The following is a 22,102-nucleotide window of genomic DNA, read 5'->3' as shown; positions in this document are numbered from 1 at the left end:
TTGGGCTCCATGCTGGCTGTGGAGCCTACTTAAAAAAAAAAAAAGAAAAAAAATCACCAAAAAAGAGATATAAAACATTTTGCATGACACTGATATGCATTCTCTCAAAATAACCCACATTCTTAGATTCCCACCTGACACCTCTATTCAGAGCATGGGTGTTCTCCCCACCTCTCCGTTCTCTGTCATCTCAGTATTTTCCTCCCAATCTAGTATACTGCTTGGGAAGCTAAGGGAAGGTACGTACTGTAGGATTTTCATCTAAACTCATGAGAATGCTTTGTGAGATCAGGTCCCAGTGTGGCCTTGGTGGAGGGTATGGGGCTCCGGTTCTGACTTGAAATTCTTAGGCCAAACCTGAAAACAACCACCTGGAAGATTAAGAGGCAGTCTAGGAGAACAAAACAAAACTTGGTGATGTGACACCACCAGTTAAGTATAGTAGGGAAGGGAGAAACTAACCTTTGGTTAGCATATTAGCAAAGATGTTGCATTGAATTTCCACGAGGAGATAATTTGCTTTCTGATAGGCAACTTGTCAAATAAGTCTGTTTATAAATCATGCTCTATTCTCTTATAAAACAACGTTCAGACTCTTACCGTTCAAAGATTCTTCACTTAAACTGATGAGAATTGGTTGTCACACATTTCCATATGTGCTATACAATTCTGCTTTGCCTCTTGCCCATGGAACTCACATGCAGTTTTCAATAAAAGTAGATTTCTCCAGGAAATTATTCTAGTTCTCCAAGGACAAGAGTTTTTATTTTTTTCCCCACACAGAACAATGCAGCTCTTTTTATTTTGTCTTTTGATACTATAGCAAATCATATTATAGACTTTAAGAAAAAGTACCCTACGCGCAAAAGATGTAAAAAGAGTTCCACATATAATGGATTCTTTGGGGACTGTCCTGAGACCATGCAAATATTCAGCATTTTATCTGTGTTCTGTAGATATTGAGTTGAATGGATAGATGTCACCCTGAGGGGGTGTCCCCATCTTCACTCCTGCTTGGCTTCACTCTGACCCTTTGGGGCACATGTGAAATGAAGCTCTGAGCCCAGGCCTGCTCTGTGAAGCTGCCTCTGATTCCCTGCAGAAGGACTTCAGCATTCTTTGACCTGAAATTTTTTTGGGGTGGGGGGATGATTAATCCAAAAATATCTTTATTTCACAGTAGGGTACTGCAGTGTGTGATTTGAGATCTAATCCACACAACATTAATTTCAGGTATATAACAATGATTTGATATTTGTTTATATTATGGAATGATCACTACAGTAAGTCTAGTTAACATCCATCACTACACAGTTTGTCTTGTAACGAGAACTTAAAAAAACAAATGATGCCCAAAGTTAGTAGAATGAAGGTATTAACAAAGATCAGAGCAGAAATAAATGAAATAGAGACCAAAAAGACAATAAATCAATGAAATTTTTCTATAGTGACTGTGCCAATTTACATTCCCACCAACAGTGTACAAAGGTTCCCTTTTCCCCACATTTTCTTTTTTTTTTTTTTAAAGAGTTTTTGTTTGTTTATTTGACAGAGAGAGACACAGTGAGAGAGGGAACACAAGCAGGGGGAGGGGGAGAGGGAGAAGCAGGCTTCCCGCTGAGCAGAGAGCCTGATGCGGGGCTTGATCCCAGGACGCCGGGATCATGACCTGAGCCAAAGGCAGACGCTTAATGACTGAGTCACCCAGGCGTGCCTCTCCACATTTTCACCAACACTTACCTACTGGCCTTCTGATAATCCACATTCTAACATTTGCTATCTCCTTGTGCTTTCGATTTGCAATTCTCTGATGATTAGCTATGTTGAACACCTTCTCATGTACTGATTTTCCATGTGTATGTCTTTGGGAAAATGTCTGTTCTAGTCTTCTGCCCATTTTGGTTTTTTGTTGGTTTTTGCTATTGTGCTGTATAAGTTCTTTATATATTTTGGATATTAACCACTTAACCAGATGTAGGATTTGCAAATATCTTCTCCTATTCAGTAGGTTGCATTTTTATTTTGTTTTTGTTTCCTTTGCTTTGCAGAAGCTTTTTAGTTTGGTGTAGTCCCATGTGTTTGTTTATAATTTGTTGCCTTTGCTTTTGATGTCAGATCCAAAAAAATCATTGCAAAGACTGATGTCAAGGAACTAACCATCCATGTTTTCTTCTAGGAGTTATATGGTTTCAGGTCCTAAATCTAAATCTTTAATCCAATTTAAGTTGATTTTTGTGTATGGTGAAAGATAGGGTCTCAGTTTTTTTTCTTTTGCATATAGCTGTCCAGGTTTCCTAGTACCATTTATTAAAAAGACTGCGTTTTCCTCATTGTGTATCTTGGCTCCTTTGTCATAAATTAATTGGCCATATATGCATGGGTTTATTTCTGGGCTGTTTTGTTCCATTGACCTATGTGTCTTTTTATGCCAGTAACGTACTGTTTTGATTACCATAGCTTGTAATATAACTTTAAACTGAGAAGCATGATACTCTTCAGCTTTGTTCTTTCTCAAAATTGCTTTTGCTATTTGGGATCTTTTGTGATTCTATACACATTTTAGGATTGTTTTTTCTATTTCTGACAAATGCCATTGGATTTTTTTTTTTTTAAAGATTTTATTTATTTATTTGACAGAGAGAGAGAGAGAGCGAGAGCAGGAACACAAGCAGGGGGAGTGGGAGAGGGAGAAGCAGGCTTCCTGCCGAGCAGGGAGCCCGATGTGGGACTCGATCCCAGGACCCTGGGATCATGACCTGAGCCAAAGGCAGACGCTTAATGACTGAGCCACCTGGGCACCCCTGCCATTGGAATTTTGATAGGGTTTGAATTGCATCTGTAAATTGCTTTGGATAATATGGACATTTTAACAATATTCTTCCAATCCCTGAGCACAGGGATTTTTCACTTGTCTTCAATTTCTTTCATCAATATATTACAGTTTTTATAGGTTGTGTGCAGATTTTTTTTACTTCCTTGGTTAAATTTATTCTTAGATATTCTTTAAATACTATTAAAACTGGGATTTTCTTTTATTTTCTAGTAGTTCATTATTAGTGTACAGAAATGCATCTGATTTTTATATATTGATTTTGTATCCTGTAACTTTACTGAATTTGTTTATTCTAACAGTTTTTTGGTTGAGTCTTTAGGGTTTTCTATATATAATATCCTGTCCAATAGTGAAAGTTACCCTTCCTTTCTGATTTGAATGACTTTTCTTTTTCATGCCTACTTGCTTTGGCTAGGACTTCCAATACTATGTTGAATAAAAGTGGTCTTGTCTTCTTCCTGATCTTAGAGGAAAAGTTTTAACTCTTCAGCGTTGATATGATGTTAGCTGTGGGCTTGTCATATTTGTCCTTTATTATATTAAGATATGTTCCCTCTATACACACTTTGAGAGTTTTTATTATGAATGGGCATGGAGTTTTGTCAAATGCTTGATTGATTTTTATGGGTGTTGAACCATCCTTGCATCTCTGGAAAAAGTCTTCTTGACGGTGTATGATCCTTTTAATGTATTGTTGATTTCAGTTAGCTAATATTTTGATGGGGATTTTTGCATCTGTGTTCATCAGGGATACTGACTTGTAGTTTTCTTGTAGCATCCTTGTCTGGTTTTGGTAGGAGGATGTTACGGCCTTATAAAGTGAGTTTTGAAATATTCCTTCTTTTACCTTTTTTTTTTTTTTAGAATTTGAGAAGGATTGGTGTTGTTCTTTAAATGTTTGGTAGAATTCACCAGTGAAGCCATTTGGTCCTGGACTTCTGTTTGGGAAGTTTTTGATTACTGAATCAATTTTCTTACTAGTAATTGGTCTATTCAGATTTTCTATTACGTCATGAGTCAGTCTTTGTAGGTTATGTATTTCTTTTCTAGGAATTTATCCATTTCTCTTAGGTTGTCCAGCTTGTTGGTATATAGTTGTTCATAGTAGTCTCTTATGTTCCTTTGCATTTCTGTTTTATCAATTGTAATGTCTCTTTCATTTCTGATATTTAGTCCTCTTTTTTTTTTCTTGGTGAATTAGCTAAATGTTTGTCAATTTTGTTTATCTTTCAAAAAACCAGCTTTTACTTTCATTGATTTATTGTCTTTTTGGTCTCTCATTTATTTCTGCTCTGATCTTTGTTAATACCTTCATTCTACTAACTTTGGGCATCATTTGTTTATTTTTTTTCTAGTTTCTTGAAGTAGAGAGGGTTGGTTATTTGAGATCTTTCTTGTTTCTTGATATAGGTAGGCATTTAGCTGTATGAACTTGCCTTTTAGAACTGCTTTTGCTACATCCCATAAGTTTTGGTATGTCATATTTTCACTTTCATTTGTCTCAAGATGTTTTGGGCATTCTCTTTTGATTTCTTCTTTGATTCATGGTTGTTCAGAAGCAGGTAGTTTAATCTCCACATATTTGTGAATTTTTGTTTTCATCTTGTAATTGATTTCTAGTTTTATACCATTGTGGTCAGATAAGATGCTTGGTATAATTTCAGTCTTCTTAAATTTATTAAGACTTGTTTTGTGACCTAACATATGATCTATCCTGAGGAATGTTCCTTGTGTACTTGAGAAGAATTTGTATTTTGTTGCTTTTGGATAGAATGTGTGTATATGTGTGTATGTGTATGTATGTACATATGTATGTGTGTATACATAGTCCATTTGGTCTAATGTGTCATTTAAGACCATTGTTTCTTTATTGATTTTTCTGTCTGATCTATTGATGTAAGTGGCATATTAAAGTCCCTTACTATTATTGTATTTCTATTTCTCTCTTTAGGACTGTTAATATATGCCTTATATATTTAAGTGCTCCTATGTTATGTGCATATATATTTACAAATGTAATATTCTTTTGGTGGATTGACCCTTTATCATTACATAATATCTTTCTCTATCTTTTTTTTATAATCTTTGTCTTAAAGTTTATTTTATCTGATATAAGTATAGCTACTCTAGCTTTCTTTTGGTTTCTACTCAGTCTGTGTCCTTATATTTTAAATGAGTCTCTTGTTGGCAGCATACAGATGGATTTTTTAAATCCATCCATCCACTCTGTCTTTTGAATGGAGAATTTAGTCCATTTACATTTAAAGTAAGTATTGATACATATGTGCTTTTTTATGTATTGTTGATTGTTTTCTGACTGTTTTGTAGTTCCTCTGTTCCTTTCTTTTTCTCTTTCTTCCTTTGTGATTTGATGTTTTTCTGTAGTGGTATATTTCAGTTTTTTCTCTTTGTGTGTGTATGGGTGAGGGTGTGTGTGTGTGTGTGTGTATCTACTGTAGGTTTTTGCATTGTGGTTACCATGAGGCTTACATAAAACAATTTATAACAGTCTGTTTTAACTTGATAACAACTTAAGTTTGAACACATTCTAAAGCTCTACAATTTTATTCCCTCACCCCCGTGAAACCTTTTTTGTTATAGATGTCACAATTTACATATTTTATCTTGTGTATCTGGTAACAAATTACTATAGTTACCATTATTTGAATACTTTTGTCTTTTAACCTTCATACTAGCTTTATAAGTGATTAACCCTCCACCTTTCTGACATGAGATTATTCTGAATTTTACTATACATTTACCTTTACTGGTGAGATTTACACTTTCATGTGTGTTCCTATTAATAATTAGTACCCTTTCATTTCAGCTTAAAGAAGTCCCTTTAACATTTCTTGTAAGACCAGTGTAGTGGTGCCGAACTCCTTTTGCTTTTGCTGCTCTGGAATACTGTTTCTCTCTCCAATTCTGAAGGACATATTGCTGGCTAGAGTATGCTTGGTTGGCAGTGTTTTTCTTTTAGCCCTTTGAATATATCATGCCACTCTCTTCTGGCCTCCAAATTTCTGCTGAAAATCTGCTGATAGTCTTATTAGGGGTTCCTTTGTACCTAACAAGTTGGTTTTTCTCTTCTTTTAAAAATCTCTCCTTGCCTTTAACTTTTGACAGTTTAATTATAATGTGTCTTGGTGAGGTTAACTGTGGCTTCACCTTAATGGGAACTTTATGGGTTTCCTGGATCTGTATGTTTGTTTCCTTTCCCCAGGTTGGAGAAGATTTCAGCCATTATTTTTCCAAACAAGATTTCTGCCCCTTTCTCTCTTTCTTCTCTTTCTGGGACCCCTATAATGTGAATCTTGGTCCTCTTGATGATGTCCTATAAGTTTCTTAAGCTATCCTGACTCTTTTTTCATTCCCTTTTCTCTTTGCTGCTCTGATTGGATAATTTCCACTGTCCTTTCTTCAAGTTTACTGATCCTTTCTTCTGGTTCATCTAGTCTGCTTTTGAAGACCTTGGTTGTACTTTTCACTTCAGTTATTGCATTCTTTGATTCAATGACTTCTATTTGGTACTTTGTATTTTGTATCTTTGTGAAATTCTAACTTTATTCATTTATTCCTCCAATTGGCAGTCATTTTTACAACCATTATTTTGAACTCTTTATTAGGTAAATCACTAATCTCTATTATGTCTTTTTTCTAAAGTATATTACCTTATTCTTTCATTTGGAACATATTCCTCTGTTTCTTCATTTTTCTTGACTCTCTGAGTTGGTTTCTATGCATTAGATAAAACAACCACTTCTTCCAGTCTTGAAGGAGTGTTCTCATATAGGAGATGTACCTTATCTTTCAACCCTGCCCTAGCTCTTGGTTGTCTTCAAATCTTGTTCAAGTAGCCCACTTTATTCTAGTGGCTCCCAGTAATTGTGGATGTGACAAGACTGGTCAGTGTCTCAAAGGGGAGGATCTCAGTCAACACTGACAGGCTATAGCACAAGACCCTCAGGTAATAGCTTTCAACCTCTTTCAGGAGAAGATTAGATGATGGTTATTTCTGTCTGCTCCCTCTGCACTGATCCCTGGGTAATAACCACTTAAGAATGGTTTCTTTCTTTGCTACGATCCTGTTGAACTCAGGAACACAAGCCCTGCTGGCCATCAGAGCCAGGCTATCAAGGGATGTGCCCTCTCGGCAACAACCCCAAAAGCCTTGGTGCCAAATGTATCCATGGCTCCTTTCTTTAAAGATACCAATTACCTGGGGTGGGGTTAAGAGGGAGCACATAGATGGTGATGCCAGCCTCCCCAGTCTCTGGAGAGGATTGTTGTTGGCCCCTAGATGTGTGTTTAATTACAAGCCTACCTCTTATGCCATAGCTATGAAGATAAGCTACTGGGCCTTTTTTCTCAGAAAGGCTATGGGTATGTTTCAGTCTGCCATCTCTGTGCTGTGCCATGGGGATGGGAGCCTACCTAGTTAAGAACTCTTTCTCCTTGGTCCTATGAGGTCCACAAATGTAAGCCCCCCGGCCACTAGAGCAAGGCGATACAGGGATGTCCCCTGCTTTGCCCTGTACTTTGGTTGCATTTTGTACCTGAGTTATTGAACCATTGTCTGGAACAATGACCATGTGTATAGCAGTTGTTTGTTGGAATGTTTATTTCCCCTACCTGGTTGTAGGCTCCTTAAATATTCTCTCTTCTTTGTATTCCAGGCTCCTAGTATAACCCATCTGGCTCACAGAAGGCACTAAATAAATGTGTGTTAAGTCCTGGATTGACTAAATGAACCTTCACCATCATGAAGTGGAGGGTGGGGATTCTGTCCTTTTATCTATGTTAAATGTCTCTGGCTCCTTCATCTAATTTCCCTCTTTGAGTTCATTGGAGCCCTACTTGCCCTGGTACATGCCCCTTGGTAAGTTATAAAACAATTTGAGTGGCACTGACCTGTGCCACCTCAAAATAACACTTATACTTAAGCTCCTATCCATGGCTTGGGTGTTGTAGTTCTCTCTATTCTGAGATTTATTTTCTTTGTGTTCTAGTATATTGCTTGGGGAGTAATTTTTTTTTTTTCTCCTAACTGCTTTGATAATTGAGATGAATGGGTAGATGAGTAAATGAAGGAAGGAAGGCTAGATAGGTGTCAGCTCAAAAACTTCATTGTCTTCTCATGTTCTTTATCAGCATGTACCTTCACAAACTTGATTTCACAGTGGAAAGGCAATTTATAGTCTCTCCAGGGGACCTTCATTGATTCAGATCTCTTGTTTATGAAAATATTTTAAAAGGTGGTGTTCCTTCATGTTTTGTTTTTTTTAAAACCCTTATTTTTAAGCACCAAATTCTATTTTTCACTTAATATATTCTGCCTTCTTGCACTTGAAATCCCCATTACGGTCTTTTTTGAGTCTTTGTATATATTAAAAATATGCTAACAATTTTTCTGTTTTCAATTTTTCTTTATACGTTTTGCTTGTTTCAACTTAGTGTGGATTCTATTCTGCTAATTATTTTTGTCAAAGTTAATATTCTGTAACCACATTAACTGCTTGCTAGTTCATGAACAATTTTGTTCACAGGGATTTCATTTATTGCAAATAACGGTGACAAGGTCAGATATGTTGGTCAACACTCACAGAAAATCAACATCAGAGCCAAGAATTAAAATGTTACTGTCAAGTAGGTATTTAAGGAATATCTGCTTCCTTATTTATTTTCCAACTAATCCCTTCCTGAAAGAAGCCCTATGTGAGATGATTTGCACCACACATTTTTTTAAGGAATGCATAATCAGGAATGCATTTGCTTTTTGTCAAAAATATGCCACGCATGGGACATCTGGGTGGCTCAGTCGGTTAAGCATCTGCCTTCGGCTCAGATCATTATCCCAGGGTCCTGGGATCGAGTCCTGTATCAGGCTCTCCCTTCTTGTGCTCTCTCTCTCTCTGACAAATAAATAAATAAAATCTTTTAAAAAATGCCATGCATTTTTAATCCATGTGTACACAAATTATAATTTGGCAATGATAATCTTGAATTGTTTTATTGCTCACCTGTGTTAATTTTTTCTTTTCAGATGATTTCTGCACATCTACTAATCATTCAATGATACTTCCCATTTGTTATTAGTATTAATGTCAACAAATAATTCCATCTTGAGTATTAAAGTTTCCATAAAACATACTGAAATTTATCCCAGTGATCTCAAATAGCTTTTTGTTGAGTTTTCTTCTCATTCAATTTGATTCCATAAATACTTAGGGCACATTAAAGAGAGGCAATAATAAACTACAGCTCATCCAAAGATGAGTTCACAGGAATGGTGAGGGCTAATGATTTTCTAGTGACTTAAAGTTCTAGGTCTTTTCAATATATGACTTCCTGTGAGTTTTGGTTAGGCCAGATCTGTCATTTCAGAAATACAAAGATTTCTATAAGTAAATATGAGGTTTTGCATTTCTCTCTCCTGCACGTCAGCTTGTTTGGGAACAGTCTATATTCCGTACTCCTAATTGTAACATCCAATGTATTATTTCTACCAATTGAAAAATGTGATAAACATCCCTTTTGCTTGCCCAGATTGTTGAAAAAAATTAAATCATAATAGGAATAATTACATGGGAGGTGCTAAGGAGGACAGCCTTGTGTTTTGTAGCATTATTAATTCTTAACCATGAGGAGAGCTTACCTTGCTTAAATGTCTCCCAGGAGAAACAATAAAATGTAGTTTAATTTTTTGCTGAAACTACTGCCTTAATGAGTGCTATAATAATATGCTGTTGAGAACAATTTTTTATTGTAACAGTCTTGTCCATAGATCCAGATTCATTTTTTCCTATTTTTGTAGGAAAGAGCATTTCTTCAAGGATAATGGTAATCCGTTTTTTTTTTTAATGAAATGAGTAATATTGATACCCTAGTCTCTTTTGAAAACCTTCCAGTTTTCACTTACAGCATTTTATTTGTTTTACACATTCATGGAGTGTATCATCAGTTTATTTTGTTGTTATTTTACGATAAACTGCAAACATGATTTTTTTCAATATTTTTACTTTCAGAATATTTTTCCCAGCACTTGGGCGAATATGAGAATGTGCTAGCAGCACTTGAAGACCTAAATCTTTCCATCCTGAAGGCAATGGGCAAAACAAAAAAAGTAAGGAAATGTTGGTGTTTATTTTCTGTAAATCTCTTCTTTGAAAAAAATTTTCTTGAAAATCCAATTTCTTAACGTATCATAAAAGTATACATTGGTTTTTATCACTAATAACTTACTTTCTCAATATTAAATGAGCTATTGTAGTCATTCACAATACAATTACAAAATACTAGGTGTCAGAATCTGCTTTTTGCCAAGGATACAAAGATACAAAATCTGTTCAGGCAGCTCTTACTGTGGTCGCAAGACAAGTGTGTAAACGAACAATTGCAATATAGTACAACAGAGGGAAGCACAAGATGGGGCACCTGATTCATGCTGGAGGAGGTGACACCTGAGCAATTACAAATGAAATTATAGCTAAGGAAAGGTGAAACAGACACACGGAACAGCATGTACAAAGGCCCTGTGTTGGAAGGGGCAGGGAGTAGGCACAGGGCATTAAAGTAAATAAAGATGGTCAATAAGGTTAAAGTCTAGAACACTGAAGAATGGCATGATGTGAGATGTAACATGTGGTAGAGAGGGGCTGTACCTTTTGTGATTTTGTTGGTGAGCCTAAGGATTTAGACCTGTATCCTAGATGCAAACAAATCAGCCACATTTTCAGCAAAGATATGGAAATTCATGCAGCCTTTTGAAAAGACCATATAAGAATTAGCTTGAGATTAGGGTGGGTGGGGAATATGGGGAATAAGATCAGGAAGATGAGTGAGGAGGCTAGTTCACTAACCCAGGTCAGAGATGTTGGTAGTTTAAAGGTATTGGCAGATGATATGGAAGAAAGGAAATTAACTGTACATATGTTGAGACCCTATCAGTAAAACTTGGAGAAGGCATGAATATGCGGGATGGGAGGACATGTCCAGGATGAATCCTGGTTTTTAGCTTGTATGCCTGGGTAATGGCACTAACTAGACAGAGAATGCTGCAAGAAGACCAGGTTTGAGGAGGTAAGATTATAAGTTCTCTCTTAGACATGTTGAATCTAAACTGCTTTGGGGACATCTAAGGAAATTCAAGTAAATGATTAGATACATGGTTCTGAATCTGAGAGGTGAAGTCTAGATTGGACATATGTTTGTGAATTGTTAATACTTAGGCAGAGAACTTGAATGACATCATCTGGAGAGAGAATATATAGTAGAAAAAGGAGAGGACCTAACACTGAGCTTTAAGGAACTTCAAATTTTGTTGGTGGGTGGAAGAGAATGAGCCAGCATGAGAGTCTGAGAAGGAGTGGGCAGAAAGAGGAGAGGGAATCTGGGAGATTGTAGTGTCCAGGAGTTGGGGGAGAGTATTCCATGAAACACAGAGTGGTCGATAGCATTGACTGCTATGGGGGGGTCAAAAGAGTTGAGACTTGTCTGTCAATCAAAAAAGACATAAGCATGTGAGGTACGTAACAAGAAATAAAAATTTTTAAAGCTTATATGGAATTTCCAGATGAGGACAGCAGATGTATGTGTACGTCACTGAACTCTGCTTACTCCCGAAGCCCCCAAAGAAAACTAAAATAAGATGTTTTTAATGGGGAAGTGACAGAAGTTGGGAACTGAAAAGCCAGAGAACAAGTGGTCGCTGGCAGCAGACCAGACACGTTTGACGGCTTGACTTGTAGTGGGAAAACAGAATGCCCCAGCTTGGTTCTTAGAAAGGCTCAGGAACTTGGCACTATTGCCACTGGAAAAGGATGGGAATGGTCGGGCTAAACCAGGGGGACCTGTTGGAAATCTGTGATTGCCTGCTTTTCTCCACCCAGCTGAGCAGTTGCCTCTTGATCCACCCAGCTAGAAAACCTAGACTTGTTCCCTGAAAGGGTTAAAGGAGGGGTTCTCTGCCCCACAGCTGAGGGATTAAGTAAAAGTTTACAAACTAAATGAAAAGACTTCCAGCTTTCTTCCCCAAATTTAACTCCCAGAATGTTGGCCCCTCAGAGGGTTGGCATCCTGCAGGCAGACAGAAAGAGGTTGTCTCTGAGAAATCTTACCAATGCAATTGGGAGTCTCTCTCCTGGTAGGTGGAGCTCAGTCTGCTCTCCCTCTTCTTCCCTTGAATCCTAAAAGCTTGTCCACAGCCCATCCTTAAAGATGCACAGTCAGCCAAGTGTCATCAAACTTCTTACAGGAAAGGCGGAGACCAAGACAAACCAGAAATGGGGGAGGGAGGAAGGAATGCACAAAGTAACACAGGGGCCTCCGCAGGAAGATGAAAACCCCCAGTCAGTCTCCTCAGCCTCCTCAGAGGGACAAGGGAAGATGCTGTTTCCATGAAAAATACAGTGACAAACAGAACATTCAAGAGCTCTTTGAAATTAAAACAAGGGAGCAGAAATAAAGACTTAACAGACATCTGGAAAATAAAGTTTAGAAAGTCTCCAAAAAACTAAAGCAACAAAAAAAGCATAAGCAAATCGGAGCATCAGCCTAAGCTGTCCTATATCCAAATAACAAATTCCAGAAAGAGAGAACAGAAGAATAGAGTCTGAAATACATTTTCTCTTGATCTGTTAAGGTGTATTTGGAAAGTGCATAAGATGTTACTCCTTGGGACCTTCCCTCCAGAAATGGTAATTCTTTCAAACCTCTGCTTGGTGTGGCTGGCTTCACTCCTTATTTTTTAGGTCTCACCTTTAATACCATGTCCTCAAAGAGATCTTCTCTGACCACCTTATCTAAAAGAGGTTGTCTCTGAGTATCTCCTGTTCCTTGCTGGCAACGATCAGAACGAGTAACTATGCATTTTGTTTTCCTTGTCTGTAAAGAGGGAGAAGGCTAGTATCTTTTTGGAATACCCAGAGCCTCACATTGAGCCTGACAAAATGTACTCAAAAATTTATTGATTGGTTACATAAATTGACTTAAGTAGATATTCGTACAGCTCTAAAACTAAGTAATTTACTCCTGAAAGAAAAATTGCTCCTAAGTCCATCTAAGAGGTGTTCAGATATCCTTTAATCGGAAGGAAAAGGAAGTATATAATCCTTATTTTCTCACAAATTATACTAAAATCATGTTCTTTGAATTAATACAGTGGGGCTTTGTGGGATTTAAATCAAGATCAATCTATTATTTTGGTCTTCGTTACAAAACCTTTTCTTTTTTTTAAGATTTTATTTATTTGTTAGCACAAGAGGGGGGCAGGGTCAGTGGCAGAAGCAGGCTCCCTACTCAGAGGAGAGCCTGATGCAAGGTTCAATGCGGGGACTCTGGGATCATGACCTGAGCCAAAGGCAGACGCTTAACCAACTGAGCCACCCAGGCGCCCCCACAAAACTTTTTCTTAACAACGACCCTTAAAAATGCACTTGATCTATATAATCATATTGCTTAATCAAGACAAAAAGATTTTTTTAAGTGGTCAAAATAAAATTAGGAAAGCTTCTTTGTGTGATAGCTCAAAGGAGTGAAATGCAAGAGTTTGACAGGTTTTTCAAGCCACTGTTGAACCGACCTCTCCATACTGTCTAGCACAATGAACCCTTCTGAGTGAGAAATCCAGCATTTCTTTTTGAGAATCTCTCTGTATTTTTACCCAGATGAAAAGTCCTGTCTCAGTAGGGAGGGCTGACTGTTCTAGGCTTTTATGAAAAGTGAAATGCAAGCCATTCGTGCAGTACATCTGTCTGCTGTGTCAGAGAATGGAGAAAATGGATTCCAGCTGCTTAACTTAAACCCCAGGAGGTGACTCAGGACGGATACAGTCTGTCATTCCCCTCCTCCTCCTGTTCCCTTAACCCAAGCCTTTCTCTAGGTCCTCAGGGGTTACCTGGATGACTATTCTACTTTGCTTATTTTTCAGAATAAACACCATAGGTCAAATTCTAAATGGTCATTTGAAAGCCTTGAAAGTAGCTAAAAGCAAAACTCCCTATCTGGCTTTGGGATGTCACACACAAAAAAATACTGGGTTTGTCTGTTACGTTTTTCTTTCTACAGTGGGATAAGAAGCCAATGTACATCATTAGTGTGTGATGTGCTTGTAATCTCAAAGCAAATGTAGAATTCTGATGCTGCAGTTAAAAGTCATCTTGTGTCATTTATATAAACAAAAATGGAATTCTGGGTTCCGGTAAACCTTTCTTAGTAAGGCTTAAAAAGGAAATGGTCATAAGCTAAAGTGAAGAATGGTATTCTTAAAATAATTACGTAGGTTGTGAGTAATTACTTCACCTTGATGAGTGAATCTGGGAAAATGTCCAAAATTAAAATGTATACCTATTTTATAGTTTTCACCTGGAAGTTATTTTTCAAACAGGTACATTCTACATCTTCAACTATTTTAAGAAAAAAAATAGACTTGAGTCCTAGTATCATTGGGTCTCTGTTTTTCCCTTGCTTCTTAAATTTGCCTTTGGGTTCTGTAGACACCTTCATTTTAACCTTCCCATCTCTTCTTCATCCCTGTTTCCTTATATTTAGCATCTGGGCCCCCCTGGGCTCCATATTCCCTTCACTTGTTAAAACCCACTATTTTTTTCATTTATGAGAAAAGCCTGTGTGTGTGTGTGTGTGTGTGTGTGTGTGTGTGTGTATTCTTCTATGAAGAAGAAATAGCAATAGGTCTCAGAATTCCTGTCTGGGGAAAACATCATTAATTGCTACAATTTTATGCAGGATTTATCATTAAAATAAAAACTTAAAAATTTCCTTTGTTTCAGGCAAAATATAGGAACTGATATTGTACCATGTGTGGAATAGTGAAAACACCTTCACAGGCTCATAGAAGGCAGGCCCTTAATTCTTTACAGTTTCATTATAATCCTTTTAAGTATTTTTTAAAATGAAAAATATTCTTGGACTTCATAGTAACCATAGGAAAACAAGCTTATTTGACATCCCATTTGAAATGATCTGTCTTTTGTATGAGTGTGTTTAGGGAAGAGAAGGTAGACACTGGGGCCATGGAAAATAGGAGAAAAGTGCCTGGAGGTTGCAAATTTGGCCCAGAAAGAGAGAAGCCCCGTGTCAGGCTCATGTTTTAGAATCTTCCTTCCCACGTTGACCAGACTTGTGCCCAGTGCTGGCAAAGAGGAACCCCAGGCCCTTGGAAAGTCTACTCTGTTGTCATGGGACTTTCTCCTCCTGAAGGAATCTGCAGTATCTGCTGACTCAGAGGAAGGACTCCTGGGCCAAGGAACTTGCCACCACTGTCTGAACAGGGAAAGGGCAGAACTGAGGTCAGAGAGCTGACCCAGTTTATGTGAGTATGACTCAAGGGATAATTTAAAGGTGAGAAGAGGCCACTTTGAGGTTACTGGTAGGGTTCAAACAATGGTGCAGGTGATTGTTTGAGTCAAGACCATCAACTGGTGGCTAGGAGGAGGAGGGACCCCAGCTCACAGTGAAGTCTGGTCAGTCTGAGGACTTGGATTGGCACCCTCCCAGAAACCACATCAGTAGTTCTTCCTAACCATTGCTGGAACCCTGCCAAACTCCTGGCAGCTGACCTGACTTCCCTGAGCCAGGTTACCAGACAACAGTTTAGGGCTTGAGTGGCTATGAGCAAAAAAGGAATGAGGAATAACAATTGATGCCAACTGAAGTTTATACAGTACCTTCGAGTTTTCAGTGTGCTTTAATATATGTAATTTCATTTATCCTTCGTAACACCCCAGTGAAGAATGTCAGGCAAATAAAAATATACTCATTTCAAAAATGGGGAAACTGAGTCATAAAGTAGTTAGTTGATTTGATATCATAAAGCTAGTGAGATTTAAACCCAGTTCTCATTGGAAAATTTTTTATTTAAGGTTTATGTGGTCCCATATAGAACATATGGCAAATATGCAATTCTAAGTTGTATCATGGCACAAAAAAATGGTCTTTGAAATGATTGAGCTCTTCAGAGTTTAGTTGTGGATCAGCAAAGTCTGGAGACTTCTAGCTTCCATGGTTAAGTTATTTTCAATTTTGTTTTAGGCAAATTAACAAATAGGTTTCCAGAGCTTTGTGTTATATGTAAAGAACATATGAAAGAAATTACAGACAGAAGCAGATAACTAAGTGCTAAAATAATAAACAAATAAACATTAAAATCAAATATGAATGGTGGATAAGCAAAGTTCTAGGCAAGGAAGTTCATACATTTTAAAATACATAGTCTGTTGTCATCAGAGGAACAGATGGAACAGTTAACTAAAAAACAAAGGAAGTTACCTGCCACGTCAAACAAGAGAGATTTAACTTTTTACCTGGAGAGTAAAATATATCCAAAAGAAAGGCTAATCTACTGGAGATCAATAGGCAGAAATATTGGTGACCTTATGAGCTCTGGGTAGATTTATAAAGGATCTGAAAGTATCCAAATAGGAGCCCACCTGATTTTTTTTTTCCCCAAATAGCTAACTATTCGGACACTATTTCTTCATTTTTTTTTATCCCACTCACTAAAATGCTGCATTTACCATTTGTTAAATACTTATACTTGGATTTGTGCCAAGGTCACTGTCCTGTTCCACTTTATAAAACCATACTGTCTAGTATTATTAATATGTTGTCTTAATTTTTGAATACTTAGGCATGTTTGAAAACATGAAAATGCAAATCTACCCTTAGTGTTCTTTTCCAAAGAGTTGTTTTTCCCATGTTGCCATTTGTACATAAGTTTTATAGTTGCTTTCCAATTTTAAGGAAAAATTCCATGGCAATTTTTATGGATTTACATTAAATTTGTAACTTTAAGAGAACTGTCATCTTGGTAATATGCCTTCCCATGCAGATACATACGTACTTTTCCATTTATCCAAGCTTCCTTTGGGGTCTCATTAAGTTTTTTATGATACTTCATGTGGTTTCAAAACACATCTTGTTAAATCAATTCACAGATATTTTATGTTTCTGTTGGTTTTATAAATGGCCTGCCTCTCCATATCCCTAACTTAATATTGGTGGTATATTGGAAAATGATTTTTTTTGGTATATAAATTTGGTAACTAGGCTAGCTACCATCTTAAGTAGCTACTCTGTGACATGTCGTTTCTCTTCCTTTGCTGGTATTACGGGTTCTAACATTGAAATCCATGGACACTTACTGGAAGAACCAAGCCATCCCTCTGTCTCCCCTTAAATCCAACTCTCTACTTAGTCTTTAGCTTTCTGACTCCTCTTCTCCCATTTTTCTGATCTGAACTTTGAAACTGTACCTTATGCCTCTTGTTGTTATGTAAGGTTTCAGATGCTTCAGTGCTGCAAGGCCGTTAATAAATGTGACTCTATACTTTAAAATCTTACTATCTTAGAGGAACAAGATAATTTTCCACAATACCAAATAAAACTTTTAAAAAGTTGTCACAAAATACTACAAATACAAATTTATAACATATTAACATTCTCTATTTTTATCAGAAGAGAAAAAAATAATAAAACAATGAATAAAAATATATTTAGTTAATTGTGGGTACACTGGGCTATGAATAAATTTGACATTCAAAAATAAGAGATCAATGTTAACTTAGTGGTCAGATAAAACTCAGGGAGGAGGTGAGACTGCAGTGAGCCTCAGAGAAGGGGTAGGATTTAGTAGAGAAGGAAGATAGAAGGACCTGCATGGTATCAGCCCTTCTTTGACCTTTTAAGTGGGTAGTTGGGGACTGTTTCTTCCAGAGGCCTTCATGTCCAGAAGAGGCTATGGTTTATCAGCGGTCAGGGTGAGGTCATGCTGACCAGGGTTTGTCACATTTCACCTTATTTACTGTTTTTTGAATGAGTGTATAAAAACCAAGCAGTGATCTTGCAAATAATCTTGAGAGGACTTAAAAAAAAAAAAATCCAACAAATTCCTGGACATGTGTCAGAGGCCCCAGGTAAACTTCCAGTGTACCTCTAAATCCACAGGGATCCCTACAAATTATCACTTTTTTCATGATCACTTTCTATTTTCAGACAATCCTCCCAACCCTGTTCCCTTTTCTCACCCCAACCAGAAATAAGATATAGTGAGAAATAATTATATTATGTGTCATGTTCCAGTGGTTTTGAATAGCTGTTTATTTTCTTCATGGATATCTTTTTTAAATTGCTGGATGGAATGCTTAATTTCTAACAGAAATTGGGAGTTAATTCTCTGCCTAATGAAGTTAAAAGTACAAAATACACTTCTTTATTCAAACAGAAAAGCTGGGGTTTTTTGCCTAAGGATACAGTTCTGAACTACAGTTGTCTTCGTGAAGCTATAGCCCTATTTCTGAAGAACTGACCTTTGTTCAAAGCTAGAGAAGGGCAGGAAACATTAATGCAGACTTATCTAGGTGGATACACAGCACAGCATGTGATTCTTCTGTCATGAGAATCAAATTTGAAGAGACTCATTTCTTTTGCCTGAAGTGGAAAAGTGCAGAGGGAGAAATTAAAAATTGGTTTGTGTTGTATTTCTCGATCTGACAGGCATCAATTATCATCATTTCATTGTTCTTTCTCGTTTGCTGTTGCAAAACAAGGAATACTAAATGCTATTTGAAGATGATTTCTTTTTGCCAAAGTCCTTATTTGACTAGCACGTGCAAAAACAAGATGGACATGGTGTTAGACCTGTGTTTCCTGTGTGGCTCCAGGATGAGAGAGCTCATGGCCACGTGGTTTTGTCTGCCCCCTGTGGAATGATTTATTCCGTGGTCTGACAGTTGTGTACTGGCACATGGCTTGTAGCTCTCATGGCCCTACAAGGTTGTAGTGTGGTCTGGGATCGCTGGTGTGGTTCAAAAGAGACACACTCCTAGGGTTTCTTTGGACTTGGGCAAAATGCAGTTTGAATTTTTATCATGGATCATATTTACTTTGAAGACTACAGACTGCCCTGGAAGTGGCCCGACTTCTGGCGGTATGGGAAGGGATTGTTTTCTGTAATTATACGTGTAGGTGATGGGATATTGGCTGTGTGTTACTCTGTGAGATTGAACCTCTTAGCTTTTCTTTTTGAACCAGAATTGTAATAATACTATAGCTGACATTTATTGAGTAATTACCACTTGCCAAAGACTATACTAAATGCTTTTGTATCCTATTTAATCCTAATATTTTATTAGGTAAGTTCTGCTTTGTTCCTGTAAGTATATAAAGAAACTGAGGCCAAAACAGTTTAGGTAACTCACTCAAGGTCAAAAATCTCAAACTGATGCCCTGCGAATTTCTTACTAGACCTTCTAGGCTTGAAGCTATCACAGTTTCTGGCCAATTTCTCGAAAAGGTAAAAAAATCATGTTTGGTTGGAAAAAATATATATATTTTTGGACTTGTTAGTCACAATAGTTATCTACTGCTGTGTAACAAATCTCCCCCAAATTAGCAATTATTTCATGCAGTTGATGAAGGTCAGGAATTTAAGAGTTGCTTAACTGGGTGATTCTGACTCAGATGATCATGAGGTTGTAGGCAAATTGTGAATTGGGACTGCAAACATCTGAAGGTACTTGAGGAATACATCTTAGCAGCACTGGCACATTCAGTCAGTTAACTTCAGTTCCTCCTCATGTGGAACTCTCCTCAGGGCTGCTCCTATGATGGCAGCTCGCTTTCTCCAGAGCAGGTCTTCAGAGAGAGAGAGACAAAGAGATATAGGCAAAGAGACAGACTAAAATGAGAGTGAGACTAGGGTTATAATATAATCTTGGCAGTAACATCCTATCCCTTCTATCACATTCTGTTCATTAGAAGAAGGCCCAGCCCACACCCAAGGGGAGGAAAATTAAACTCCATTTCTCCAAGGGAAGAGTCAAAGAATACATGTTCCTATCTTTAAAACCACAAATACTAGTCAACTTTTAACTGTGTGTGTGCACACATTGAGATGGAATGGTGGAAGGAAATCTTTATTTTTTTCCTCAATATCTGCCTCCATTAAAAGAAACCAATTTGATTTTTTTTTAAGATTTTATTTATTTGAGAGCGAGAGAGAGAATGAGAGCGAGAACACGAGAGGGGGTAGGGTCAGAGGGAGAAGCAGACTCCCTGCTGAACAGGGAGCCCGATGTGGGACTCGATCCTGGGACTCCAGGATCATGACCTGAGCTGAAGGCAGTTGCTTAACCAACTGAGCCACCCAGGCACCCCAATTTGATTTTTAAAACTGGTCTACATGTCCATTCCTGTCTTAGTTGAATATTGTGAATGCTGAAAAATAGAATCAGCTATATTTTCTTTAGAAGGATACCTCAAGCCACATATACAAATGTATGCATAAAGAACTCAGTATCAATAGAGCTAAAATGTGTATACCAAGATAATACATTTTTTTGTTTGAGTTAATATTAGAGATGATTATTCTAAAACAAGCCTTAAAAAAAGTACTTCAAAAATACTAGCTTTCAGAAAAAAATTCCAGTTTTTTAAGTGACTGAATGAAAATCCATGTCTCTTAGGAAGGGCTCAGTTCAGTCACTGATTGAGCGGAAATGCCATGCTGGGAAAAATGGAAAGGAATCCAAGTTTTACAACACAGTGCTCTCAAGAGACTCACCCTAGAGCAGAATGGGTAATGCGGGACTGTCTGCAGTGCAGAGCTGGGGATAGATTTGATTGAAATGGTTCAGACTCCTTACAATAAGAATAGAAAACAGGAAAACATTGTTTTGTCCTCCTAATCTGGAAAGTTATCAAGGAGTAAATGAACATTTAAGCTGAACTTCAAAAGCTAGAAAGCAGGTCTTTGGGCAGAGATTGGTAGAATAGAGTGGGACTGGAAGTCACTCTCAGGAAAACGTGTAACATAAGCAAATGTGAGAAACACGGTGTATTTTCATGCAAATTTGGGGAAGACCGTGTTTTTGAAGCATAAAGCTACTTTGGATGCCAGTGGATATTCAGGCTAAAAGCCAAATTGGCTGGGAAATTTAGAGTTTAATCATTAAGCAGCAGAGGGACACTGAAAATTTGACAGAATAGAGTTGGTCACCTGGGGGTCAATTCAATGAGCTCTTCCTTCTCTAGTATATACTTTTTTGATTTCCCAACTGTGACCTCAAAAATGAGGATGATGTTTATTATTTCAGTCATAATATTGATCTTTATTCTTTGAAAGAAAAGTTGTGTATACTATGCCATTTTATGCATATTTATGTGTATGTGAATCTAGGTCGTTTTTATGAATTCTAGAAAGTTCCACGATTTTCAACAAGCATTACTTATTTCACATTAAAAAAATATAGAATGGAACGAAGAATTTTTCTCATTTTTAAAAATGCCATTCTTGATCTAATTCTTCTTTGGTTATTAACCATCAAAATGAATTAAGAAACACAAAGCCAGCATTGCCAGCACTGTGTGTTTCTGTATTGGAGTATATTTTTATGTGATTCAGGAGTAGTGGATAAAGGCCAAGAATTTTTGGCTTTCAACCACAAACAAAACCACAATAACGCAAAATGTTTAGAAAATATGTAAAGATTTCTTTGTTTTTCTCAAGAATATCAAAATATGTAGATTATCACTCTTCTTCATATAGTCATTTCATTTTTCTACATCATCTGAAAATCAGTATTTCAATTAAATGTAATTGTGGGAAGGCAGGGGTTAACTCACAGCTGTTTTCTTGTGGGAGAGAAATGTATCTTGATTTATCTTATGATTCAGTCATATATGAACAATAATTCTAGTAAACATTTGTTAACCTCATGATTTCTAGATTTTTTAAAAAAATTAAATCACTAAATATCCCACCTATCAAATTCTTTACTAAATATCACACCTATCAAATTCTTTATAATATATACAATATTTAGAATATTATAACAATAAGTGAATATTATAAGTGAAAAATCACCCATATGACTATCACCCAATTTTAAAAGGGCCGTTTGGAAGGCAACAAAGATCTGAAGGGAACATACTCTTTCATCCCCGTGGTCTAATTCCCCCTCTGTCCCAACAATTTTATCTCTTTATTTTTTTTATTAAAGATTTTTTTTTAATTTATTTGACAGAGAGAACACAAGAAGGCAGAGTAGCAGGTAGAGGGAGAGGGAGAAGCAGGCTCCCCGCTGAGCAAGGAGTCCGATGCGGGGCTTGATCCCAGGACCCTGGGATCATGACCTGAGCAGAAGGCAGCTGCTTAACCTACTGAGCCACCCAGGCACCCCTCAACAATTTTATTTCTTTAATATTGCTCCCATCCATCATCCTCTCTTTCCACTCCTGTCTGGGCTATGTGAG

General features: G+C 37.2%; 1 protein-coding gene across 1 annotated transcript in view; it reads left to right on the top strand.

The window, feature by feature from the left end:
• Nucleotides 1–22,102, top strand: part of NECAB1 (N-terminal EF-hand calcium binding protein 1) — a 198,880-nt gene that overhangs the window by 89,130 nt on the left and 87,648 nt on the right. The window contains exon 5 of the mRNA XM_036117181.2: nt 9,859–9,956. Coding sequence (XP_035973074.1) covers nt 9,859–9,956 — 98 coding nt within the window. The remainder of the gene's footprint in view (nt 1–9,858; nt 9,957–22,102) is intronic.

Source organism: Halichoerus grypus, chromosome 5 (assembly GCF_964656455.1).
Source record: "Halichoerus grypus chromosome 5, mHalGry1.hap1.1, whole genome shotgun sequence".
NCBI lineage: Eukaryota > Metazoa > Chordata > Mammalia > Carnivora > Phocidae > Halichoerus > Halichoerus grypus.
This window is presented reverse-complemented; position numbering and strand designations above follow the sequence as displayed.